The following is a 26,662-nucleotide window of genomic DNA, read 5'->3' on the forward strand; positions in this document are numbered from 1 at the left end:
GTGCAGAAAAACACTTCTGTCCCTCGGTAATCAGGAGAATGGACACACACGAGGACACACTTGCAGTTCAGAGGCCACTTCAAACAGGGTTCTTGAATTCAGATGAGCTTCACTGGTGAAAAGGAAAACACGCGCACAGACACACAATTTGCAATTGAAACGATGCCTTTGTCGAGTACCATGTGATCGTCCCCTTTTTTTCCATTTACATTTGTTCACTTCAGCCATCCGTCCGTTCATATCAGCATTAGTCTGTCCTTCCTGATTAATAACTTGCTGTGTGAGTAGATATCTAGAGAGATAAACAGCACTGGTGGATTGATGACCTGAACTGGGACCTGAGGACATTTGGAAGGTTTGTGTATCTTTTTTTCTCCATCTGATGATCTGTTGTCATCACTACTACACAGCTTGCTGCTTTGCCATCTGGTTTCCGTGGTGATGCTGATACTGGTACTGGATGACCTGGTGCTGGATGACCGTCCTGTTCAGACTGGTGCATGTGTGTGCTGGTTAGTGGGTTGCGTGCGCGCACGTTTGAGCTGTTCTATCTCTTTAACGTGTTTAAGTTACTGTTTCTAGTGTGTCTGTGTGTGGACTGGTGGTGGTGGTCATATTACTTAATGAACAAATTGTGTGCAGTATGGCAGGTCCAATGCAGGATTCACACAGGCTGTCTGTGAAAACATGGACAGAAGAGGAGAGCGAGCGAGCTGACAGCACACTTAGCAGGTACACACGCGTTTTGTACAGCTACATTTTTCTGATCCACTGAAGTAATGCATTTCCTGGCTCTTTACTCCAACTCTAAGCACTGCAACTAGGTGTCTAAGCACTAACCCTGTCCTAACCCATTACCTCAACTCACAACAGAGTGTGAGTGAGGACTTAATCCTTGATGCAAACTCACTCATTGCCATAGATTCCTCTTACATCCTTGTTACACATAGGCATCAGATGAGTCCCCGACCACCTCAGCAAGAGGTTTGAGTGATCAGATCACAGTCCATCTTTGTGACATGTTTTAAAATCAAGTGCAAATGGTGCTTGGTCAAAAAGATGAGCCTCCAACTTTGTGGAGCTTTCTGTTGCTGGTAAAATTAGTAAAACAAGTTGTAAAGTTTACATGCATAATAATTAATATGAACATGTCTGTGCCTCTGTCACAGCTTTGTTTAATTTAATGAAGAGTATTTGTACTTTCCACTTTGCTGTCTATGAATTGTTCTTGCTTTGTATCGTTGTGGTGTCTGCGTGCAGAGCACAGTCCATGTGTGATGACAGTTCTTCAGAGCTGCAGAGAATGACAGCCGCTGACAGGAGAGACATTAATTCCCAGAATTCCTTTCGAGGGCGAGGCGCTCTGTCCAGGTCTGGTAGCTGATAGTTGATGGTCTGACTAAATCCTTTTAATTTTTTGTATGTATTCATTGTGTAAGTTGTCATTTCAGTAAAAAGAGTTCCCAAATTCTACTTTAATAATATTATTGATGTTGGACTCTGCTGATCTTGACCTAAATGTTATGTTTGCAGGATAGTAAGTATGGTGATGACTCTGAGAGAATGGGCTCAGAAGAGTCTGGCTGAGGAGACAGAGCGCCCCGACTCCTTCTTAGAGCGCTTCAGAGGCCCCGCCCACATGGACATACAAGCCCCACCCAGTCGGTTTAGCCACACCCACACCGGCTCTGATGCTGATAATGAAATCAGACAATCCAGGCGCACGTAAGAAAACACACACATTAAAACACTAGATGGCATCTATATATTAGAAGATAAAACTCTTTTCCTCCCTCTGTGTCAGGAGGAGGAAGTGTAAGATCGTGGTCTTGTGTCCATCTGATGACGCGTACTACCACTGGCTGATGGTGATCGGTACTGCGGTTTTTTATAACTGGACCCTGCTAGTTGTCAGGTTGGGATGCAGTATTTTGAATACTAGTATTAGTGGCTGCAGTACAACTACTATTAATCCTATTGTACCATTTTACCATGATGACTATTGATGCATTTGGCTAAACCTGAGCACAGGTCACAGCTGACTATACTATTTGGCCACAGGGGGTGTATCTCATTTCCATCAGAGGAAAGGTTACCTCTGATGTCTGTTTAAAAGTTTATTTGTTTCCTTAGAGCCTGTTTCGATGAGCTCCAGATGAGCAACGTGCTGGTGTGGCTGGTGCTGGACTATGTCTGTGATGGAGTCTATATTCTGGATATAGCAGTTCGTCTCCACACAGGTCCTGAGAATAATGCCACTCAAATGCTGATGGCACTCTGACTTGTGTATTTGCTTGTACAGAGTTCCTGAACTGAGGCTTTAACTCCCTCATTCATTTATGTTTATAAAGGTTTCTTGGATCAAGGCTTGATGGTAAAAGATGTGCGGCGTCTGAGAGAAACCTACGTCCGAACCTTACAGTGTAAACTCGACATCTGCTCCATCCTCCCAACTGATCTCATATATTTGAGCGTTGGCATTAGCTACACGCCTCTTCTTCGATTCAACCGGCTGCTGCGCCTGTCACGCCTGTTTGAGTTTTTTGAACGTACAGAAACACGGACAGGCTACCCCAACGCTTTCCGTATCTGGAAACTGGTTCTCTACATCCTGGTCATCATTCACTGGAATGCCTGTGGGTACTACAGCTTCTCCAAAGTCCTGGGACTGGGCTCCGATTCTTGGGTTTATCCCAACGCGTCGGATCCTGAGTTCGGCTCCCTGACCAGGAGTTACATATACTGTCTTTACTGGTCCACTTTAACACTGACAACCATTGGAGAGACACCTCCCCCTGTTAGAGATGAGGAATATTTGTTCTTGATATTTGACTTTCTGGTAAGTCACTATGTACTATGTGGATCAGCTGCTCTTAGTCTATCAAAACAGCTCATTCTGGTATGTCCCTCCTAGGTTGGTGTCCTGATTTTTGCGTCCATTGTGGGAAACGTTGGATCCATGATCTCAAATATGAATGCCACAAGAGCAGCCTTTCAGAGTCGCGTGGATGCCCTGAAGCACTACATGCACTTCAGGCATGTTAGCAAGGTGCTGGAGCAGCGCGTCATCCGCTGGTTTGATTATCTCTGGACCAATCAGAAGACGATAGATGAACAGGAAGTGCTGAGGAGCCTGCCTAATAAACTGAGAGCAGAGATTGCGATTAATGTTCACCTGGATACACTGAAGAAGGTAATGTTTGGTTGTATTTCTGGTGTAACTCTCCTCATCTTGTACCATCTTGAGCAGACTTCTTTGTGTTTGTGGGTCTATGTGGGGATATAGGTGCGCATTTTCCAGGACTGTGAGGCTGGCCTCCTTGTGGAGTTGGTTTTAAAACTTCGACCACAGGTTTTCAGTCCTGGAGACTACATCTGTAGAAAGGTCGGTATTACTTTTACTGTTGCAATTCAGGGACATGTTATCAATTGCTACAGCTGTAGCACTCTACGTGTTGAACTAGCAATGGGTTGTCCAAACATAGCAGCCCATTAATTCTAATTAAAGCTGGTCGCACAACACACACCCACGGCCAAGCCTTTCGCTGCGTCTTATATTGCACATTTCTGTCCCAGGATGAACAGTACAGACTGTATATTTAGTGTGTTTCTCTGGTTCCAGCTGCCCACCTGTGTGACCATGAACGACACAGAAGTCATATTTCAGACATTTATTGCATATCACACCACCTTTCTTCCTCTCTGTTTCGTCACTATTAATGAATGCAATAAAAAATGCAGTAATATTAACTATTAACTACTACTACTACATGATTATTGATGCTATAATCGTGCTATTTTCAATTTCTTTTTTCAGCCTTTCTGTTTAAAAGACACTATTGATCTTAGAAGTTCTGACTTCAATGTTCTCTCTGTTTTAAGGGAGACGTAGGTAAGGAGATGTACATTATTAAAGATGGACGACTGGCAGTGGTAGGGGAGGATGGCGTCACCCAGTTAGCTGTTCTGACAGCAGGAAGCTGCTTTGGAGAGATCAGCATCCTGAACATCAGCGGCAGCAAGATGGGGAACAGGCGCACGGCTAATATTCGCAGTCTGGGATACTCTGACCTCTTCTGTCTTTCCAAACAAGACCTAATGGAGGCACTTCAGGAGTTTCCAGATGCAAGGGCTCAGCTGGAACAGAGGGGGCGGGACATCCTGCAGAAGGAGGGACTTCTGGAGGAAGTCAACGTGTCTGCAGGGGAAGATGTCGAGGAGAAGGTGGAGAGGCTGGAAACCAGCCTGGATCGACTGCAGGTCTGTACTGTTAGTTCAGTATTACACACAACTGCAGCTGTTGGTGCTGTTGAAATGTTCCAAACACTCATACAACGATAATGATAACGTTGATTTCAGACATGTTTAGCCCGTCTGCAGAGTGAGTTCAACTCGTCCCAGCTTCGAATAAAACAACGAATCACAGCCCTCGAACACAACATCACCACTGTAGTAACAGGCAGCGGCTTCCTGTCAGACGCCGACGGCAACGAGAGTGTCTCCGGTGGTGAAGGAGCACGCAGTGAAATCAACATCCGGCTCTGATGGAAACATCACAAAGCAGTGTTCATTTCTTCAGAAAAACGACAAAAGACAAGAACGCACCACACTCATCTCATTATGTTCGGTGTTGACTGTTTATTTTGAAGCTGCCTTAATACCTGTCAGTTTAACTTACTACAATAACTAGATCTTAACCAATCAGCTACGGTGGGATCATTGTTAGATTAAAAAACAGTTTGAACAGCTGTACCCAATCATATATTTATCCACTAGGGGGTGTCAAATCTCTGTCAGTGCTGGAACTTGCCTGACTGCTGTAACATGAACTGAACATGGCTGTCAAATGACATTAAATCATCTCTTACTCCATGTGATAGAGAATTTCTGTCAAATCCAGGGGAGTAAAACACACTGTTTCATACTATCACACACCACATACAGTATTTTTTCTTTTCTTGCTTGTCAGAAGATGACTTGTCATTGTCATCCACTCTAATTGAAAAGCCTGGAGAAAGTTTTCACATTGGCTAGAGGGCCTACTGATGATTAGATGCATTGGATTACAGCTTAGAATATGGCTGCAAGTGAACCAATAAAAGCTATTTATAATTACCTGTGTAAAGCATGGATTACATTCATGTGTTTCCTTACCTTAAAGTGGACTAAACTAGAATCCTTAGTGAATCCCTTTTTAAACCCTTCTTTCTTTGTCTATATATTATGTTTCATGTCATTAAACCTTTATATCAACTGCCTGTTATTAAAATACTTCTAAATACTGTGTAAACCCTGACTGTTAATCTTTAACATGACAATGATACTTTGAATACAGCCGTGGGAAAGACTATGAGTGTGTGTGTGTGTGTGTGTGTGTGTGTGTGTGTGTATGGTATTAACTAGTTCATGCTCATCTAATGCGCCCATAGCATGCTCTGCAGCATGTCAGCAAGTTGCTTGGGACCAAAGTCCAACATCACATGACTTAAACTAAGATTTCAGGAAGCGACTTTGTGGTGAACTCGTGGAAAGTCAGTGTTAGAAGGTAGAAACACACTGTCAGGTCTTTTGCTTCCTCTGTTTATTCTCTTACTTTTACTCTCACTTCTTTCTCTTTCTTTTGTTTCTTTGCTCTGTCTCTTTTGTCTCACTCTGCTTCCCCTTTTTTTCGCCGTGCATGCCTCTTTTCTAGCATTGAATTATGTTTACATTATCAGAAGCCTTTTAAATTCTATCCTCTTTCTTTCTGTCTCACAGTTCCAGCCTGATTGTGTGTATAATAAATCTGGAAACGAGGATAACAACAGAAAGCGTGTTTCTTTCTTCACGTCTCAGTCAGTGTCTGTGATTATCGTCTTATCTGTGGACTTATCTCTATGTGTTTCCTGTGTGTCCATGCGTGCAAATACAGCATATTGATCATTACTCTATGTCTGTGCGTGTGTGTGTGTGTGTGCATTAAAGTGTGTGTTTCAGAGATGGGGATCAGCTTTGTGTTGCTGTGTGTGACTCTTATAGTCACTGTGACACCAGTGTCTGCTGCAGCAGAGGTAAGACTGGTGTTTTTCATTTGGAATAAACGTTATCTATGAATCATTGGTAACAAAAGTATTTTCCCTTGTAAAAACCTTTTTGACACTGACACACAGACACAAAACATATTCTTTTATAGTTTTTTTTTTTAAATCTTTATGGCTCTGAAATGTATTGTAACGTTACTAAACTTAATAAATGTATGAACCAGGTTGAGACCTTGACTACTTACTATTCTGTAATATTTCTAAGATCCTTTTTTGACATAAAATGCAAGAGCGTAACCAAAATAGACACCTTTGCTTTTACTATTCTTAATCTTTGAACTCTCCACATAACCATAACCAGGGTCCTACAATTTATCATGGACCAAAATACAACACATCTCTTTACTTTTCTCTCACAATGATCAAACTGCATTTAGAAAAGCATTGGATAGTGTTTATAGTTTCTCCACTGACCGTACTCACACACCACCTAATGCTCAAATGTATAATGCCCACAAACAAATGAAGATGATTTAACTCCGACCATGGAATTTATGGGCTCCCTCCTATGATGCAGACACCTGATTTTTGTTTTTGGTCACCATACTATTTGTTTCGTTGACATTTTTTGTAACTTTGCTGTTTACAAGTAGTTTTATGCTGTGACTACTCAATCATAAAATCTTTGTTTGTGCACTCTAGCCAGGTATCATAGAGAGCCTCCTTCTGGCCACCCAACAGCGCCCTTGGCTCTGGGGTGTCTATGTGTTCACCGTTGGACTTCCTGTAATTCTCTTCATAAGCTTCATGTGGCCTGACAAGGTACAGAAAGTTTGCTCATGTGTGTTTGTATAATTTTCCACAGAACTACATGAGGCGTCAGCTGGTCTCAACCTCTAGTGTGAACCAAATGGTATGAGTGTGTATATTTGTATGAATGTGTTGCAGAGGTTTGGGCCCCCTGATCAACAGTATTACTATAAGAAGTCTGATGATGCTCAACCAGATGATACTGAGTTCTCACCGCTGACACAAGTGGAAGATATCAAAGGTAGTACTTCTTTTTAAATATTCAATTCAATATATGTATCCGTATTAGTGGTACAACATCAGAAGTAGTAATAGCATGGTGGTAACGAGTGTGATGGTATCCGTAGTGCTAGTATTGGCAGCAATTGTTTCAGCTCAGTGATTCATTTTTATTTCTCGGTTTAGAAAATGCAGATAAACCTGTAACAAGGAGGAGAGACGCTCATAATAACCAGAGGAAGTCCGACTTAGACCTTAAGGTGAGACTAAACAATTAGTGTAAAAATAAATGCAAATCTTGATGTACGTGTTAGTGAAATGGTGAGTGAAAATAGATTCTGTATGTTTATGTGTTCAGGTTCTCTGATCACTGCTGCAAACTCAGGAATGGAAGCTCTGCAAGATCACTGCGGATTGTACAAAACCAGATCTTTGGCCTATGACCAATGGTAGCTGCTAAAACCGGAGGAACATACGTCCGTCATTTAGGGCTTCTAAAAGATAACTTTGAAATAAAATAATCATGTTTTTCTCATTAATGTGTTCGGTTGAATTTGTGCATTTGTGTTTATGTTAAGGATTCTACATTTTGTGAAATGTAATTAAATTATTAATAATAGAAAGTAAAATGTTAAACTATATAAAAATTAAAACTAAGTAACTAAGCTAACCTGCTACTTTTGCTGCATACTTATCATATATGAGTAGGAAATAAGTGCATTTCCCAAACTGTACTGTATACTTTATATCACGTGTGACACCTAATGCTCCACATATAACACAATACATGCCTGTCAATATCCAAACCTGTGTCCACCTTGCTATTGAAGCCCGTCTGTCTTTGGCAGGAAGAATATGTGTTGAATAATCAGTTCACAGCCACATGACGCACCTTCCTTTGCGATCCTGCGAGCATAAAATGCCTCTGCCTCGTCCCGCATTGTTCAGACCTGACCTTCAGTGGCATTCAGCTGGTTGCTGATCATTTATCTGAAGCGGCACAATGTCGCTCGTTACAGAATGACTACTCCAGTCTTCAATGGCACTCACTGACAGTGCTGGACATTCAGGCAACGGAAATAATCAAAGAGCTGGCAAGTGGAGAACAGAAGACAGCGATGAATAAAAAGAGGATGAGACAGATGTCAGAACACAGATAGATATGTGAATACAGTGCAAACACTGGAAAATTCCCTTTATGATGTGTCTCCTTTAATAAAATGCATGTTTGCTGAAGAATGTGGTTGGAGTTTTTTTCACATTAAAAACTCTTAACATGAAAAAGTCATACCTATCTCAGTTTTCTTCTATATTGTATTACATAAGCCCATAAAAGGAGTTTAAAAAGAGTGTCTTGTTGGCACATGTGCATCTGTTCTAGACACTCCCTGCATAGTTTAAAAAAATATATTTTATGACTGTAGAGAATCAGGTATTTGGGTGGTTTCTTGTTCTCTTTGGCCACAGCTTTGTTTGCCCCATGTGTGAAGAACAATCTTACAAGGCTGCTGGATAGAAATCAGATAAGACAGACAAAAGTGCACTCGGACATGTAGAAGACTCCTTCGTCTTCCTCAGACTTACAGTGTATAGTGTAGTTAGACAATGGGGAGCCCAGTGCAGCTGCTCGCAGGACTGATGGTCATCACAGCTTGCTCTCAGCCTCTCAGTGTAAGTACCCTGCAACGAGGCTCAGTTAGATTTGATGGTTTACAAAATCATCTCAACTAGACTTTTGCGAATCAGCTCCACAGCAAACGTTTGTGTTTATATCTTAATGTATGGTAGTTTCTATAGATGGTTACATGTGTTTCTATGTGTGTATCGTGAAAGGATTTATGTAGGTTTAATAACCACTGTTGTATATTTAAACAATTCAAGATATAAAACAATGAATTTTGATCCATATTTATCCAAACTGTATGTCTACATTTTCAAATATTCAAATATTTTTCCGGACTTAACATGAGAGCTTCCATTTGTTCACTCTTTGCATTCCCACTGTGTTTCATATCAGTGTGAAAGAATGAATATGAATGAACAAACACTTCACAATAAACTCTGTTTGTACGAGTGTAGGCGTCAGACAGTTGCCAGGAGGAGATTGCTCGTCTGCGGGGACAAGAAAAGCTTCTGATGGACCAGCTTCAGAAGCAAGAACTCGTCCTACACAGATTACAGCTGCTGAACGAACCTGGCAACAAGTACAAAGGCAGAGTTAACCAGAGCCAGGACACCCAGTACTCAGGTCAGCGAGGTCCTCAGCCTCAGGAATGAAAAAACAACATGTGAAAACCAAGTGTAAAATATCTGCTTTTAGGTCTCATATTACTGAAACACAAACCAGACAATGTGGAATATATCGTGTGTTTGTATGTGTATGCTTGTTAGACTGCTCCCAGCTCTTTAAGTCTGGCTCCAACTCAAGTGGTTTCTACAGAATCAGACCCCACGGCAGCTCTTCTCCAGTCAGAGCCTACTGTGATATGAGTGATGGAGGCGGTTGGACCGTCATACAGAGACGGATCAACGGTGTAGAGAGATTTAACAGGTGTGTCTGAAGCCACAGAACGGTGTGTGTAAAATAAATGAAACAAATCGTAATCTATCATTCTATATCTGTGTAGGTCTTGGGTGGAGTATAAGGATGGTTTTGGAGACATGAATGCAGAACTAGGAGAGTTTTGGCTTGGAAATGACAACCTGCATTACATCACCACACAAGGTGATCACAACTTCCAAAAACCATTCGCTGAATGTTGTCCTTTAAAGCTTCACACGTAAATTTCTTATATCGGCTATGGGTGCTTACTAAAGGTCTAAGGCATTTTGTGGAAAGAACGTTTTTTATGCAGTGAAACATGAAATCATCCAGTACTGTATTGGCCAATCATGTTCATCCAAGTGTGCGTTCATGGTGTGTTATCTGATATGGTAATATCATGAAATGTCATATTTCTGCTATGTACAGTACTTTTTCTGTGTCATTCTATTGATAGTCACACTAAAAATAAAACAATTGTCACTGTATTAAGTTGTGAAGTATTACAAACCACTGTGACATGTTTTTCACGTGATGTGCTTTAAAAACACACATCTTAAAGTAACACACCATCACCAACCAACACAACCATTTTCATTGTTTTAATGTGAAGCGAAGGTCTGTCTAAATGCAGCCTAAAATGCTGTAGATTGTCTACATCTGCTCCCCGTGAATAAATGCTTTAAAGAAAACTTGAAAAACACCAAACCAAAATGAATGTAATGGGACCCTTTCTGTTCCAGGAAATTATTCTGTGAGAATCAACCTGGAGGACTTCGATGGTAGCCAGCGCTATGCCGAGTACAAGAACTTTAAAGTGGCGGATGAAAAGGTGAAGTTGACGCTGACTGATCACTACAGTGTAGAAAACGCTCAGATATTAGACTGAATGGTTTGGTTAGGTTGATTTTGCTAAGGCGCCACATGCCTGATAATGCTGAGACAAGTGTCTGATGTATAATAATTACTTGGCACATCTAATGATCCTTGATGATGGTTAGATTGGTGGTTAGACTGGTAGCAGGAAGAAATAGCTAGCTTTTCTCTGTCCAAAAGTAAAATATCCACCTACCGTTGTCTCAATAATAATCAGGATGAACCATTAAAACATGTCTAAAATGTGATTTACCAAAATGTTGAACTATTCCTTTAACATTTTTACTAATGCAGGTTGCTCTTTTTTCCCCTGCAGGATCATTACCGACTTACTTTTGGAGACTATGCGGGCACAGCTGGAGATGCTCTGTCTGGAAATTATTACGTTGGTGTGTCAGAGTGGGCCAGTCACCATGGGATAAAATTCAGCACATATGACCAGGACAACGATAACTACAAAGGAAACTGTGCCGAGGAAGACAAAGGAGGATGGTGGTTCAACAAGTATGGGTTTTTGTAATTAGACAGTCTGCTCTTCCACTAGACAATACACATAGTGTGTTGTGTATGCAAACACATGCAGCCAAATGACCACAGACATTCGTTTCTTCTTCTCTCACTTTATCAAGGTGTCACTTGGCCCATCTCAACGGCATGTACTACCCCAACGGTCACTACAGCGCACTGACAGATAATGGTGTTGTTTGGTACACTTGGAGAGGCTGGTGGTACTCTCTGAAGACCAGCATCATGAAGCTGCGACCCATCGACTTCACAGTGGATCCCATTGATGACCCCAATGCTGTTAATCACAGACCGCATTCCTAGATCGCATTGAGCACATGTCAAATATTTGCTTTTTGGGTTGAAATATTCAGTTCTGGTATGTTATTCATCTTTTTACAATTAAAAACATTTTAAAACACACTGTACATGTAAAGTTATGATGCACTTGTCAGGTTGCACTGAGAGAAACAGTAACCAGACACAGTACATATAACCCAAACCTGCCTCTGAAAGGCTAAATGAAACTGATACATCACCACAATAGTGAATATGTAGCTGACTCATACTTGTTGCTTGTGAAACTTTCCCCTCTGATTTAGAGACATGGATGTTTGAAGGGGAAGTAGCATGCACAATGTGCGTTTTAATGGAAAAAAGGGAAATCTGATGTCAGTGTGTGTACCAGACACAGGCAGAAATGTTAGACTGAAGGCAGTGAAAGGACACGTTATTATGTCATATGGCTGTCAGTAGGACCTTGAGTTAAATCAGCATTTTAATCTATAAACAAATTGTCTATGTATCATGAAGAATTTGAATAGACATCTGATTACTTTGATGCCAACACAAAAACCCTGAGTTATTATTTCTGATTTCAGTAGACTCCATGTCATGTACTTCATGTCACTCTTACAATCTATTAACAACCCAGCTTGTGATTTTACCATTTACCTTTAACTCTGGCTCTTTGCTCTTTGCATCATAACCACAATTCAAGAAATAAAACATAATTACACTGTGATGATTGAATTACTTCATACAAATCTATGCATGTCAAAATGTCCAGGAAAGTCATGTCATTGTGATTATACGGATGATGATGCTTATTGTTGACAACAACAGCAGTTGTTCAGTATATTCTGTTGAATAAAATCATAATAAGAAAGCGATTTTTAATGATCTCTGACATTAAAACACAATCAACAGGAAAAAGCAAACGTCACAGCAGAGAGGCAGATAGGGCTCTGGATTCTTTATCTGGATGTATACTTGATTATACCATGTAACTGTCCAGCTGGGCGGTGTTTCTCCACTATGGCATAGCCACAGCAATGCTGACGCAAACCCCGCCCACACAGACGGTCTCAATAGCTAATACGTGCGCACCATCCCTGGTGAACACCGCCGCTGATTGGCTGACAGCTCTCACGTTAGTCTGAGACCTTTGCAGTCAGCTGGAGCTCGAGCAAAATAACAGTCACTCGTTGTTTGTATTTATTTATTTTTTTTATCTGTCGGGATTTCGGACTTGACACATTTTGTCGCTGCGTGTGTGACAAAGCTTCCGATACAGTTTTTTACACAGGGGGTGGCGACAATGTAGCGTTGTTACCGCACATCCTTTAACGATAGGTAAGTAAGCTAACATTAGCTTATGTTGAATTGGTTACATAGCAAGCAAGCTAGTTAGCTCCTTTTAGCTGTCGTTATGGCAGTGAACTGGCTTTGTAGCCCAACTGTAAGGCTGTTCGAGATTATCTGCTGGCTGTTATTTTGTAGTGTATGCATTTATGTTTTATTTTAACGCAGAAAACACTAGCTTACACTGGTTTCCCGGTTTAGCGAAGCTAGCGCAGTCAATTAGCAACAGTCACTAAGCTACTCTTGCACCCATTTGTCTCCAAGGTGACGGTGATTATTGCTCCATCCATCCCATCACCCCGGGGCGACTCTCTGTCTCCTTTCTGAGCGACTGCCAGCTCCTGACGCCCATTCCAGGACAAGCCCGGTGCTTTGGTCGTTTGCCTGGGGTACCCTGTTGTGAATGAGTAAGCTGCCAGTGCCCCGTGCCTCCGGCTGTCGGGAGTGTCGATGCTAGGAGCGGGGAAAACATAGCCGTGTGTGTCGGTGAGGAGATGTCAGAGCGGGGATGCCTCTTCTTGGAGACAGGGTTGTGATCGAGGGTATACACGAGTGTACACAGTATACCTGCCGCTGTGCCCTGGCATATGGACTAGGAGACCGACTTTTCAGCCTAACTACTAGTGACTCATATATGGATGGTGGGGTCGCAGTATGCTTACCCTTTCTACTACCACTACGCCATTGGCTGGAGGGAGCAGCAGTACCGGAGAGGAAGAGGGGCCCATGCCTGACACCTCCACCTCTTCTGCCAACTCCTCCATCCACTTCGTCCCGGCTTTTTGCCTGGGCGTGGTGGCAGCAGTAGTGTTTCAGCTGTTCTGGGGAGGCCTGACCCTCACCTCATTCTTCTTGAAGTTGTTCATATATGTGTCATTCGCCCTGCTGTGTTTCCTGGCTGGGAGCTTTGTTTTGCTAGTCAGAAAGAGTCCTCTCAAAGTCAGCTGCTTTGACAGAAACAGAAGGCAGTCGGCGGCACAGCTGGAGTTCTTCAACAAGCTCATGGTACGATACTTGTTATCTCCTAGTTCAAACTCACTGCTCATATACAGTTTATCTTTAGTAACACACACTCACACACACTCACTCGCCTAGACCTCTATGATGTCAGAGCCATACTACATTATTAATCATGACCTCACGTTCCAAGTACTGCTGGAATTGCTTAACAGAAAAACATCAGTCGTGTACAATTAAGTGTCACCCAAATCTCTAATGTTGAAAATACTCATTAGAGTTCAGTATTTTTTTCGTTGTTGCATGCCCAGCTGTCTGCCTTTTGCTGCTTCATCCTATTCCCTCTCAACTATTTCGCCCCCCCTCCCCATCTCTCTCCCCTCTTTCATCTCCTCTCCCTGCCCCCGGATCGTCACTGTGTTTTTCTATAATAAATGAGTCGTGCTGCTGGATTTAGACACACTTTAACACACACTAAAACATGTGCACACACACACGCATTTATGGTGATTTATTCTTCACGGAAATCGTTTGTGTGCTTGCAATTGACTGGCAGCTTGCCTTCATAGGCAGGCATAGCCCAGCAGCTCCTGCTGTGCACTGATGACTTATTGATGTTGACAGTGCAGAAATATTGTCACAAGCCCCACCTAGTCGACATGTTGTATGTGCTACAACAAAATTGGTTTGCTTTGTTTTTTAGGATTTTTTTTAGGCTTATTAAACATACTGCTCTTAATCTTTCTACCCTTTGCTGTTGCTGCCCAATATTTCCTGATCTTATGCTGTCATCCCTATCTGTGATGGAGGTGAATTGATTTTGCTCCTGCTGTATTTCAGGCTCGTTTTTCAGTGCCGCTTCAGGAGTTAAGCCAGAGCAGGAGGGTGGTAGTGTCACACAATGTGGACAAAACTCTGAAGGAAGGTAACAAGTTTACTTTTTTTGTTTTATGTCTATCTCATGTCCACATTCATGTAAATAAGTATGGAGGCACCTCATTCTTTCCCTCTTGCGAACAAAAAACTTCTGTTTTTGTGAAAACTGCTGACTGGTCAGTCACCATGAACTGTGTCCCTCATCCCTTTCCCACTCATAGTGGATTACAACAGTCGAACAGCATAAATGCATAAAATTCCACACAGACATGCAATCAGGCACAACTAGTAGAACATGTCAGTGAAGCTTGTCAGACATCCAGGTAGCTTCTTCAATCTAAAGGAACTGGATGAGTGGTGAGAAATGTTTCAACCTAACAAGAAGGAAGTCCAGTTGCCATGACTCAACTTCCAGATAACTAGTAGAACAGCATCTCTGGCTGCCAAGTAACAGATGGCTTCAGGATTTACAATGCGGGTGTGTATTTTGGGGTAGCAGTTGGCTCTGTTGGTAGAACAGTAGTCTATAAATCGTTACTGGTTTAATGCCTGGGTCCTCCTCACTATATGTCGAGGTGTTCTACTGTCCCCCACAGTAGCGCCATCATCTACTGCAGCTGTCCAAACAACAACTTCCCCAGCTGAATAAATAAAGTATGTCTTATAACAACAACAACAAAAACAATAATAATAATAATAATGATGATGATAATAATAATGATAATAATAACAATAATAATTGCACATGCTCCCACGAGTGCTTTGAAAAGATTCTTCTGGTCATAGTGTGATAAAGGTTTATGAAAACAATATAAGGCTCACTGTCAAAAAAGTCACTTGTAAAAATGTATCTTTGAGATTTTTGCAAGATTGGCTGTTGTTTAGATTGCGTGTGAGAAAAGAATGTATATCCACCACCTGGTGTATTGGTAACCTACACAATAAGAATGAATATACCGGTAATTACAGCAATGTAATGATCATATGATTGAACCTCCCGAGCCTTGCTGTAACCATAGTGCCAGATCCAATAACATTATTTGCTCTTTGGTTATTTTTGGAAACATGTTAAGATCTCTTGAACTAGATACAGCTGAAAAGTTGAAAATGTTTTCTTTAATTACCAGATAGAAAAGGAAGTATGATTTATGGAATTCTACTTTTTGTTATTTAAAGAGGAGTAAATCTGAATTAGTACCATCAGTATGATGTTATTACAGCATCAGTATGAATTGATATAATTAGGATTGATCCTATCCAGATAAAAAGATGGATAGGGGAGTTTCAGCTTTTATTACTATTTTCAGGGGACTGTATAAACAGTGGCATGGAATGAAAACTGTGGCCCCTTTACATGAAGCAGTTTAACGATTAAGCTAGTGACTGCTTATCATATACACAGTGTGTCTGTGTTCATTTAATTTGTGACTTTTACCTTTTCATATTACATTCAGAGTTTAGACATAAAACTATGCAGTATTTATAACACTAGATAAGAGGTTGAAAAGAATTGATCTACAGTAACTGAGTCACCACCACCCACCTGTGGCCTTTCCGTGTGAGTCTGAGTTTGCATGTGTTCTGCATGAGTTATTTATGCATTGTGGAAGGACTGTCTAAAATGCTACTGGTTTTCTCCCACAGTCTGATAAAATGCAGTTCTGAATGGGAGTGTGAATGGTTGTCTTTGTCTGAGAGTCTAAATGTGTCAGTCCTGTCATGGTTCCTTGTGTGGGGTGTACTTAACCTCTCTCCCAATACATGCAGGAGTAAACTCTGTCCCTTATAATCCTGCACAAGATAAACAAACTTAGATAGGGATGGAAGAAGCTTCTACTACTTTTCAATGGCTGCATCAGTATTGCAGCACCTGGGGTTTCAGGAAGTGAAACTACTGCATACACACATTGGGTAAATCAGGGGTCTTGGAGAGCATTCACAACTAAACAGAACCGAGACATTGATCTATCGATCAGCAATACTTCTGGGTACAAACTTCAAATACATAGAATAGATAGAATCAAATATTTGTATTTCTTTCCTTTTACTGTCTGTGTGTGGTATTCTTAATCTCATAAACTCTACTGTTCTCTCCCCCAGTTTTTGACTATGCCTACAGAGACTACATTCAGTCATGGTACATTCCTTTGAGCCGGGATGAGGGCCAGTTGTACGCCATGCTGTCAGAGGACTGGTGGCAGATGATTGTGCAGTTGAGACTGAGACTTGCTAACATAGACCTTGTCAACGTAGTGTGTTATGACAGCATCCGCATCCTACACACACACTTCACAGACCTCAAGGCTGCATCTGCAAGGTACACAAACACAATTGTAAACATGTTGGTGAAGATTCTCAGTCGTCCAGGTGAAGTTATCTGGAAGTTGAGTCATGGCAACTGGAGTTCCTTCTTGTTAGGTTGAATGGTTGTTCAGTCAGTCATGACTCAACTTCCAGACAAATGTAAACAATTAAAGCAACATTAGCTTAACTAACCCACTTAAAACTACTTAAAAATAATATATTCATATGCTTGTAATGTTTAGTTATCAGCTCTAGTACTAGTCATGTGTTACTAAAAAGAATTCCTTTGAAATTATAGCAGTTCAGTGCAGCTTAAATAACATTAATATCCTCCAAAGTCACTTTCTTCCACCCTAGACAGCATCTGCAGGGTACAGAAAGAGCACAGACAGACAGAGTGATGATTCACACATTATCTGGTTTCATTATCCTGCCAAGTCAGGCGAGACCTATGATTTGATCACACCACAGAGATGTCTGGCTGCCCTCATCTTCAATAGTTTAGGAACAATGTAGCAGCAATGTGTCCTCAGTCAGATTTTGGTAGCAAAGGCAGTGAGACGTGACATCGCCAAAGCCTGAATAAAAATGACAGTGGCATCTCATAATACGATCACAGGCTGTGCTAGAATAGTATTTAAAATGTTCTTTCTCTTTTTATATCTCAGTTTTAATGTGTGTGTGTGTTTGTTTGTCTGTGTGTGTGTGTGTGTGTGTGTGTGTGTGTGTGTGTGTGTGTGTGTTTGTTTGTCTGTGTGTGTGTGTGTGTGTGTGTGTGTGTGTGTTCAGACCAGAGGAGTGTGCTCGCCCATTTCCTCTACATCCCTGTTTGGTCAGTGCAGACTCAGAGCTGGCCTTCCTCCGCTGTGTAGCCAGAATACTGCTGTTATGTCTGCTGCCAAAAAAGGATGCCAAGTCACATACACTACGCTGCTGCCTCACAGAAGTCATCACTACTAAAGGTAGAGTGTGTGTTGTGCCGAGTGCTGTCACTGTGCTGTGCCTGTACTTGGGTCAGCTGCTGACAACAACAAACTCTAAAGTCAGACATCCTTTGTTCTTCCCATCTTTTGTTGTTGCCATGGCCATGGTGGGAAAATAAAGAAATGGACTTGAATGGCTTGAATCAATGTTCAGTCAGGTGTTCCACTTATAAGGCCTTACAGTGCTATTGTGCATGTTTGACCTTTCAGGATAGATTTTGTGGACAGTCCAAAGGAATGTAGGCATTGATAATGTTATTCAGTACACCTGCTAGAACAAGTGAAAATGTCTGCTGAGAAAAAGGTCCACTGTTACCATTTAATCACTGACAAGGTTGAAAGGTCAGACCAGTGGAGAGAGAGAGAAAGACAGAAAGAAGAGCTATTAGAGGGATGGGAGTGTTGAGACCATGAAGTAACATGGGGGTGGGGTTCATTGCAGTTCAGCGGCATACAGATCTATTTTCACTGGGCTGTATGTGTCCACACAGAATTAGTCTGTCTGTTCATGTCATGTGTTTTTCACTGAAGCTTAACAGCATTTCCTTGAAGTTCCTTGAATCTGAGCGGACAGCGATTCTCACTCGGTTAACATCTTTATATACCTTTTTACATCTGTGTCCAGTGTTGAAGCCTTTGGTCGAAGTGCTCAGTGATCCAGACTCCATAAACAGGATGTTGTTGTCTCAGTTGGAGCAGAGGGAGCAGCAGGCTGAGCAGCAGAAGAAAGCCTACACCTACGCTGCCTCCTATGAAGACTTTATCAAACTAATATCAACTTCTGCTGATGTCAATTTCCTCACACAACTCAGGCACGGCAGTAACAGCACACACCCACGTACTGTATATACACTTGCACCGTCCTATTAAACTGACCTGTTCATACAAATAACTCCTCAAATGACTCCTACTGTGTACATAGACAAACATGTTAACCAGACAGTGCTAACAACTAGTCTATTTGCTGCTGCAGGGTTACCATGGGAACAGACTGTGTCTCTGCAGCAAAATACTAGATCTAAATGCAGCGTAGATATTTTGCTACTATATTGTCTTGTTTTAGTAGGAGAAATATTGTCTCAGTTCAGATTTGTTGCTGACGTATTTAACACATTCAGAAAATTTAGGATCGGTTCTAACATAGATTACATTATGGAATCATACTATAATAAAATGGCATAAACTCATTTATTTTAATTATCTTTTTTTATTTTTTAGGTATCAGATAGTGGTAGAGATTATTCATGCCACCACCATCAGCAGCCTGCCTCAGCTCAAGAAGCAGAAAGGTAAACAAATGAAGAAAAATTCAACCTTTGAGAAGGCTCATTTACAGTGCGCACTTCACCCTTTGTATTCTGAAAATCATGTTCAATTTATTTTGGCTTCCCTGTAAAACGGGAAAAAAGTCTTTCAACAACTGTGATTGTCGCTGGAGAAGTGGGTGGTCAGGTCTGATGTGACGTTTTGGCTATGTCCGCCACTTCTAAGGTGGCCTGTGAGTGCACCTTCCTGTCAGGTTAAAGACAGAGAACTGACGATGAAAACCGAACCTGAGAGTAAAAATTCAAATGGCATGTGAAACAGGCTGGTTTTCTTACATGTATTAATAAAGCAAGGATTCTGTTTCTTTTTTCGCGGATTGTCTCATGTTTCCACAGCGGACCCTTAGTCCACTTAAGCCACCTCAGTGACTGGGGTCTTATTTTCCATGGACACTTTGACATATGGCCAGGAAGCTTGTGAAGTCGTTACTGCCCTTAATACTGTAGAGTCAGAATAATTAATACATTTCTATTTATTGTGACTTGACCCTTGGTAGCACATTTTTTTAAATTTAATTTAATTTTTTTGCCCTAATTTGTGAACTGGATTTTTACATCACAGCAAAGAGACAGACTAAACCAGTTACTGAGACAATGGATTACATTTGTTGTTAAGCTGATTAGTATTTACATGTAGTTTTGGGCTACATAAATTACATAAGTATGTTTACATATATAAAAATAAACTTGTATGGAACTAGGTTTTGTCTTGTTACTATGCTGAAAATACTTATTCATAACTGATACATATTTGAAAAATTACTTTAAGAAAGGTTTAAATATAAATGTACAAGACTAGAATCAGAATCAGAATCAACATCTAGCAATGCTATGTTTACTCCACACCAGGTAGTTGCTTTATTGTGGGACAAAAGCTAGTTAAGTTTTCCTTTCAACCACTGTTTCTCTCTCCCTCAGATCGAAAAGGTAAAGAGTCAGCAGCCATGAAGGCAGACCTGCTGAGGGCCAGAGATATGAAACGGTATATCAATCAGTTGACTGTTGCTAAGAAACAATGTGAAAAGCGAATCCGTCTTCTTGGTGGACCAAACTATGAAAACAATGAGGAAGGAGGGGGTGATGACACAGATGAGCCTCAAAGTCAGAAGGTAGGACTCATACAATGTGGAATGGTGTGACCTGTGTCAAGTGACCACATTTAGAATATGTCTGACATTGAAAGTTACAATTAGTATCTTTTTAGAAAATTCTTCTAGGGAGCATCACTTTACTGTGACTCTGGTTTAGGATTTTCACTGTGGATCAAAATATTAAGTTTTTGTTTTGTGTTTTTCTCTCTTACCCCCCACCCCCCTCCAAATCCAGATTCTCCAGTTTGATGACATCTTGTGTAATCCAGGTTACAGGGAGCATTTCAGACTTTACATGGAGAAGGTTGATAAAAGAGCTCTGATTAGCTTCTGGGAACTGGTGGAAACTCTGAAAACTGCCAATAAGGTGACCTTCACTCACATTCCAGAGGTTTAGCTCAACAAAGGCATCAGTTTACTGTATTAGGAGGATAATAACATAGTAATGAATGAAATGTACTGGCACTAGCGTGCAGTACAAGTGCTGTGCCTGAGTGTCAGACACTATTGACAAATTTTCATGAGTCTTTTTCATGTTTGTTTATGTACAATGTATCAGCTGTTGATTTGTAGTGCTGTTCCATGACATTAGGGCTGTAATACAGCATATTAAAGCAACGGAGAAAGCACATGAGTGTGTGTTTTCTATTTGTTGTTGTTGTGTTTGACAGAGTGAAGTACCCCAGATAGTTGGGGAAATCTATCAGAAGTTCTTTGTGGAGAGCAAAGAGATTCCAGTGGAAAAGCAGCTTCTCAAGGAGATTCAACAGAGTCTGGTGGGAAACAGAGGAACACAAGTCTTTGTTCGACTACAGGAACAGGTAACTGCTGCTTTTTTCAGTAACTAAGTGTTATAGCCATGGCACCAACTGTGGCCTTAGCAAAGCAATCGTCAATCTTGTTTAAAAAAAAAACAACAACTGATTGATAAACCTACATTTTCTAGGTGGCTGAAACAATGAGAGAACGTTACTACCCCTCCTTCCTGGTTTCTGACTTCTATGACAGGCTGATCAGGCGCGATGAGCAGCACAACGAGTCACAGTGTAGCACTGAAGAAAAAGAGGAAGGGGTCAGACACGCATACATGAATAACGCACATAGACATACTGTACTTCTGAATATCATTTCTTTCCTCATTTCATTTTGTCATTTTAATATTTGTAATAACAAATTAGTCTTTACTATTGGTTTGTATCCCTCTCTATGTAGTGCCAGGGTCTAGATGCAGGTGAGGAGGCTTGTGATGAAGGCACTAAAGGAATCAACGAGCAGGCCAGCTATGCTGCTACTAAACTCCGCCAACTCTATGACAAACTAGAGTACAAGCGTCAGGCCCTGGGCTCCATTCAGAATGCCCCCAAACCAGACAAAAAGGTAACAAAGCAAGCAGCTGTGAATAAACACACACACACACACACACACCCATCAAAAGTAGTGAATGTGCACCTCTACCCCCTCCTAGCATGAGCCTCTAAACTTGTTTGCAGTGTCTAGATTTTGCTGTTTAGTTAGACAGGAACATAACTTAATAGTTGATTTGTGTTTTTGCATTGCTTTTACAATATGTGCAGTACAGACTGTTTAAATGTGTCTCATGTATGTTTTTAGATACTAAGTAAACTAAAAGAAGAGATTGGAGCCATGGAGAAAGAACACAGTGAACTTCAGCAACATATCATCAGGACTGACTGGTGGTGTGAAAACCTGGGACACTGGAGGGCTGCTATTACCTCCGCAGAGGTAATCTTTCTTCTTGGCATTAACATGATTTTTGATGGCTTGGACTGTAACAAGTTAGAGCAACACATACATTAATTAGGAGTGTAAAACTGTCAAGCCTGGACATACATACCATATACTTTATTACTTTTTACATGTGTAAATTTAATACCAAATAACTCTAAACTTGTTAAACCTGATCATTCATGTAAATGTGTTTTCCCATGTTGCTCTCAGTAGATCAATTGTATGAAAATATTATTAAATGTGTACAGTTGTCACTCAAACTGTGTGTGTTGCAGGCAACAGAGGAAGGTGGTGAGACTGTAGCATGCTACAGTGTGTGTGTCAGCCTGGTAGAGGGTGAGGAGACCACCAACAGTCGCTGGAGCGTCCAGAGGAAGCTCACTGAATTCCAGATGTTGCACCGCAAACTCACTGAGGTAACACAGCAGCACACCTGCACACGTACAGGTGCGGTTTCCTTTAAATGTCAGTAAGCAGTCAGCAGCACTTGTTGTTGGCTCATTGCTTTAATGCATGTACCATTAGAAAGAGACTTTCTAAACTGTATTGCAATATAAAATCTCTATTGATTTTATAATAGACTTATTTTAGGTTATACACTAATAAATCCACATGACAAGATGCAGATGCAGCAAAGTGTGTATAAAGCATTTCCAGTCCCTATGTGTAAATAAATGTGTCACCGTAAATTGACTAAAAGCTGGTGACAGTATTGTTGAGTCAGTAGATCTACTGTAATACCCTGTAGTGTTTTTAAATAATTAGAATTTTAATAATATTATAATTATTGTAAAATCCCATTTGAACTTTGTCTCTCTGTCACAGTGTTTCCCGTCATTGAAGAAACTCCAGTTACCATCACTCAGTAAACTTCCCTTCAAATCCATTGACCAGAAGTTCTTGGACAAGAGCAAAACTCAGCTCAATGCCTTTCTCCAGGTAAACAAACAGTGCATCTAAAGCTATATCGCACTATGCTATTTAAACATCTAATATACTACTAATTTAACGACATAATAAGTTTAGTGCTGCCCGTACTTTTTGTCCTATAAAATACTGTACTTGTGTCTTTCTAATTCAGTAGTTTATCTATGTCTTTAAACTATCATTATCTAGACTTCATGGACAGTGTTACAGCTGACTCAGTAGGTCAATATACATTAAAATTTAACAATCCACAACCACCTTAATAGTCTTTCTCCTCTGGCAATAGCTTCTATCTATAATTGTATCCTCCAGAATACAAATGGATAGGAATCACTCCTTCAGTCTACAGCTCAGCCAACGCCCAGCTCTGTGCTCACACTGCCCTTCTCTGGTTAACGAGACCAACTAAATGATACTGTTGACAATTTCAGCTCTGTGTCTGTGTTTATAGCGTCTGCTGACAGATGAGCGATTATGCCAGTCTGAAGCTCTCTACGCGTTCCTCAGCCCGTCCCCAGAGCACCTCAAGGTAACCAGTTTTTCATGCTTTTTAAACAGGACCTTACATTAAGAAATTAGCACTGGGTTTGTGTAGCAAGTGTAGCTTGAGCTGTCAGTCAGCTTAAGCTCAGGATTAGTACGCTGTGTATTTCATCAGTGCTGTGAGGTTGTTATTTGTGTTTTGAAAGTGCTCAAAACTCCCAAAAGTAGCGTTTAGCATTTAACAAAACAAAACGACAGGGATGGGATAATATGATTCCATGCAGTAAATTGTATATTGATAATACACTGATTGATGTTTGAAGGTGATGTCAATCCAGAAGAAGTCGTCTTTCTCTCTGGCCTCTTTCCTGGAGAGGCTGCCTGGAGATTTCTTCTCCCATCCTGAGGTACTCACTCATGCATTGCCGCTGAGGCATCACTACATTGTGGACTATCTTAGCTCTGCAGCAGTTTTGTCTCATCATATGGATTACATGATTGTAATTGCTGTCTACAGGAGGAGGCTGATGATGACAGCGACCTGTCTGACTATGGTGATGAGATTGATGGGAGGAAAGATGCACTGGCTGAACCCTGCTTCATGCTCATAGGAGAAATCTTTGAACTCAGAGGAAGTGAGTGGTGCACTCCTGTCTTTCTGACTAACACTGTTTATCCCAGGTGTCTTTGGACCCATTCAAGATTCAAAAAACTTTATTAATTAATGCTTTCATTTGTAATTTGTCTATTTGTCTTCCTTCTGTTCAGTGTTTAAGTGGGTGAGGAAGACTCTAATTGCACTAGTCCAAGTAACATTTGGACGAACTATCAACAAGTAAGTAGTAGCAAATTTGTAAGGTGAAACAAGTAACAGCACCACAACTTGTGACTTGTTCAACACATATAGTGTAACTATAAAATAAACTGTAGGACTGATTTGTGCTAGATATTGCTTATATATGAATTTTTATGACGTCTGCTTCAAAGTTAACATGTTGTATGCTTGATTTCAGACAGATCCGAGACACAGTAAACTGGATCTTTAGCGAGCAGATGTTGGTGTGTTACATCAGTGTGTTCAGGGACACCTTTTGGCCCAACGGGGAGTTAGCACCACACATCAAGGTCCGAACTGACTCCGAACGCAGTGAAACTAAAGAACGGGCACAACAGAAACTACTTGACAATATCCCAGGTAGGAAGTGAAACACAAACAAACATGACCTGTAAAACTTAAACGATTGAACATCCTAAATGTGACTCATCTCATTTGTTTGTTTTAATATGTTTCCTATCAGATGCATTAGCAAACTTAGTTGGCCATCAGAATGCACGCTATGGAATCATCAAGATCTTCAATGCCCTGCAGGAAGCTAGTGCCAACAAACACCTTCTCTACGTAAGTGTATAAAACATCATTGTCGTAACAAATATTAAATAGAATTCATAGTGCAGTATGTAACAACAAGCTTTTCTTTCTTCACTGTTCTTGATAGGTGTTGATGGAAATGTTACTCAAAGAATTGTGTCCTGAACTCAGCATGGAAGTGGACAATATGTGAACATGAGCACACACCCACACACACTCACACAACTGTCTGTGGATGAAACTGCTGCCCTGCTGGTTCATCTTTTAGGCCTTTCTGTAGCTGACCAGTCGTAATCTGCCAAGCTAGACAGGGAGGCGGCATTTTGGTTAAACCTCAAAGAGACCAGCGGCTGTGTTGGCCAGAACGTACACACTGATGCTGCTGGTAGAACCTTTCTGTGAAATAACGAAGAGCTGGGCTGACACCACACTGAAAGCAGCTGATGTTTGATCTTTGTTGTGGTGCAGATCTAAACATGCCTGTCTGAATTGGGAGAAACCTCACAAAGTCTGACTTCTTCCCATCTAGACAAAGTGTAACTAGAAGAGTCCACGGTCACAAAAGAACAAATGGTAATTTTAACACTACGTGATCCATGTCTGCAGTTGTTTTCTATTGAGTAGCACTGAAACTTGAGATCTGGACCACAAGACACTGATGTGATTTTTTTGTTCTCATGTAAGTCATTGCAGTCTATAGATTAGAAGGCTGAGTAACAGTTTGTGAGTATAAACAACTTGATCATGTGGTCTTCTGTTTGCAGAGCTGATAATGAAGAGACGTTAGATAAAATGCAGCAGAGACAGCTGAAGGTCAGATTTTCAGTGTGTGTCAGTGCCCACGGACCTCTGAACATTCCTCGTACACACAACCTGAGCAACAGCACTTGTGTTCTGTGATTCTTGTTACAGCTTATAATTGTGCAATATAATGTCATGTAAAAGTTATCGTGATGATTTTATTTATGATTATTATTGATAGATTTTATTTTTACCAAAAATTGTTTAGAAAGCATTTATATGAGCAATAAATTGCAAACAAGTTGAAGTAGCATTTTTTTTTTGTCTTAAAATGGTCCCTGTAACCACACGACCTAGAATTAAATATTTCACATAAGTAATACAATTGGAATATTACCTCTCTCTGAAGTTACTCTGCACTTGAGAAAATAAAATGGTTAAATTGACTGGAAGATGATGTGGAAAACAATACAATGACACTGATGCAGAACGCTAAGGGAAGAAACACACTTCTTTAAGGACGGCATGAAAATGACGGGTGAAGGGAAGAAGTCTTGTAATAGAAAGCAAGGTCCCCCACAAAGAATGAATCAAATAAGTAAAATGGATAGAATTAAATGAAGGATAAAGTTATTGGTGCCATTTTTAAACTAGTACTTTACCTTTATCACCATTGTGGTAGATCTAATCATCTAAACACTGTTTTTCCTTGTGCACTATTGTCAAAATCAAGCTTCAGGAGGCAGGAGGCAGTCAGCTGGGGTGGTTTTCAATCTAAAAGTGTTTAATTGGCAGTGTTTGAAACAGTCATACAGCCAATAGCTTTTTCTCTTTACATCTCTACTCATGGCATTTCTTTCTCTTTTCTTTCTTTTTTTTTCTTGTGCTTACTACATCATTGCATGTGTCTTATTTAATACTTGTAATGGCATCAATAATACTAAACTATCGAAGTATAACTGGTAGTGTGTAAAAGGTAATGGGATATACCTTTAAGAAAAGTAACATAAACATTGCAAAAAGAAATAGTCATCTGTTATTTATTTATTTTTTATTTCTTTGGCATCTACTTCATGAGAATATCCAAAAACACAAAACTGACCACAGCCCCGCTCCAATATGGCGGCGACATAGACGCTGGATGTAGCATCTCTATGCAATCTAAACTTGGGAACAAGCGACTGGATACAGCTGAGCTGAGATCTGTCAGGTTAGAGAGAGTAAGTAAGAGGACAGGATGGA

General features: G+C 40.7%; 4 protein-coding genes across 5 annotated transcripts; all 4 read left to right on the plus strand.

Annotated features, from left to right (window-relative positions):
- The first annotated feature begins 643 nt into the window (after nt 1-643).
- LOC113161083 (cyclic nucleotide-gated cation channel-like) lies at nt 644-5,274 on the plus strand. The gene is made up of 10 exons (XM_026358597.1): nt 644-732; nt 1,261-1,371; nt 1,534-1,725; nt 1,805-1,915; nt 2,134-2,240; nt 2,352-2,839; nt 2,915-3,193; nt 3,287-3,385; nt 3,883-4,260; nt 4,360-5,274. The coding sequence occupies exons 1-10, from the start codon at nt 644-646 to the stop codon at nt 4,543-4,545; spliced, it is 2,040 nt and encodes a 679-aa protein (XP_026214382.1). The 3' UTR covers nt 4,546-5,274.
- A 222-nt stretch (nt 5,275-5,496) lies between these two features.
- Nucleotides 5,497-7,595, plus strand: LOC113161089 (calmegin-like). Its single transcript, XM_026358606.1, has 6 exons — nt 5,497-5,545; nt 5,977-6,050; nt 6,723-6,842; nt 6,969-7,071; nt 7,236-7,309; nt 7,408-7,595. The coding sequence occupies exons 2-6, from the start codon at nt 5,979-5,981 to the stop codon at nt 7,414-7,416; spliced, it is 378 nt and encodes a 125-aa protein (XP_026214391.1). The 5' UTR covers nt 5,497-5,545; nt 5,977-5,978; the 3' UTR covers nt 7,417-7,595.
- Nucleotides 7,596-8,654: 1,059 nt separating this feature from the next.
- Nucleotides 8,655-11,298, plus strand: fgl1 (fibrinogen-like 1). Its single transcript, XM_026358350.1, has 7 exons — nt 8,655-8,720; nt 9,129-9,297; nt 9,441-9,600; nt 9,677-9,774; nt 10,335-10,423; nt 10,784-10,971; nt 11,097-11,298. The coding sequence occupies exons 1-7, from the start codon at nt 8,655-8,657 to the stop codon at nt 11,293-11,295; spliced, it is 969 nt and encodes a 322-aa protein (XP_026214135.1). The 3' UTR covers nt 11,296-11,298.
- Nucleotides 11,299-12,397: 1,099 nt separating this feature from the next.
- Nucleotides 12,398-25,866, plus strand: snx25 (sorting nexin 25). 2 transcript variants are annotated; one of them, XR_003298725.1, is made up of 23 exons: nt 12,398-12,606; nt 12,880-13,620; nt 14,413-14,497; nt 16,549-16,765; nt 17,542-17,714; nt 18,361-18,547; nt 18,954-19,024; nt 19,979-20,169; nt 20,387-20,518; nt 20,823-20,972; nt 21,098-21,223; nt 21,364-21,528; nt 21,763-21,894; nt 22,176-22,316; nt 22,726-22,839; nt 23,279-23,356; nt 23,634-23,717; nt 23,828-23,945; nt 24,079-24,145; nt 24,324-24,505; nt 24,609-24,709; nt 24,807-25,252; nt 25,444-25,866. XR_003298725.1 is itself a non-coding variant. In XM_026358592.1 (22 exons), the coding sequence occupies exons 2-22, from the start codon at nt 13,270-13,272 to the stop codon at nt 24,870-24,872; spliced, it is 2,931 nt and encodes a 976-aa protein (XP_026214377.1). In that variant the 5' UTR covers nt 12,398-12,606; nt 12,880-13,269; the 3' UTR covers nt 24,873-25,866. The 2 variants fall into 2 exon arrangements, 1 of the variants encoding a protein (XP_026214377.1); XM_026358592.1 differs by having other exon boundaries at nt 24,807-25,866.
- Nucleotides 25,867-26,662: the final 796 nt, after the last annotated feature.

Source organism: Anabas testudineus, chromosome 10 (assembly GCF_900324465.2).
Source record: "Anabas testudineus chromosome 10, fAnaTes1.2, whole genome shotgun sequence".
Taxonomy (NCBI): Eukaryota; Metazoa; Chordata; class Actinopteri; order Anabantiformes; family Anabantidae; genus Anabas; species Anabas testudineus.

Bases quoted from the DNA above. Each gene is read 5' to 3' on its own strand.
- LOC113161083 (XM_026358597.1), top strand. From the start codon at position 644: ATGGCAGGTCCAATGCAGGATTCACACAGGCTGTCTGTGAAAACATGG. The intron at 1,726-1,804 runs GTAAGAAAACAC...CCTCTGTGTCAG, and splicing joins ATCAGACAATCCAGGCGCAC to GAGGAGGAAGTGTAAGATCG. The intron at 4,261-4,359 runs GTCTGTACTGTT...CGTTGATTTCAG, and splicing joins CCAGCCTGGATCGACTGCAG to ACATGTTTAGCCCGTCTGCA.
- fgl1 (XM_026358350.1), top strand. From the start codon at position 8,655: ATGGGGAGCCCAGTGCAGCTGCTCGCAGGACTGATGGTCATCACAGCT. The intron at 9,601-9,676 runs GTGTGTCTGAAG...ATATCTGTGTAG, and splicing joins GGTGTAGAGAGATTTAACAG to GTCTTGGGTGGAGTATAAGG. The intron at 10,972-11,096 runs GTATGGGTTTTT...CACTTTATCAAG, and splicing joins GGAGGATGGTGGTTCAACAA to GTGTCACTTGGCCCATCTCA.
- LOC113161089 (XM_026358606.1), top strand. From the start codon at position 5,979: ATGGGGATCAGCTTTGTGTTGCTGTGTGTGACTCTTATAGTCACTGTG. The intron at 6,051-6,722 runs GTAAGACTGGTG...TGTGCACTCTAG, and splicing joins CAGTGTCTGCTGCAGCAGAG to CCAGGTATCATAGAGAGCCT. The intron at 6,843-6,968 runs GTACAGAAAGTT...AATGTGTTGCAG, and splicing joins GCTTCATGTGGCCTGACAAG to AGGTTTGGGCCCCCTGATCA.
- snx25 (XM_026358592.1), top strand. From the start codon at position 13,270: ATGCTTACCCTTTCTACTACCACTACGCCATTGGCTGGAGGGAGCAGC. The intron at 14,498-16,548 runs GTAACAAGTTTA...TCTCTCCCCCAG, and splicing joins GGACAAAACTCTGAAGGAAG to TTTTTGACTATGCCTACAGA. The intron at 22,317-22,725 runs GTAACACAGCAG...TCTCTGTCACAG, and splicing joins TGCACCGCAAACTCACTGAG to TGTTTCCCGTCATTGAAGAA.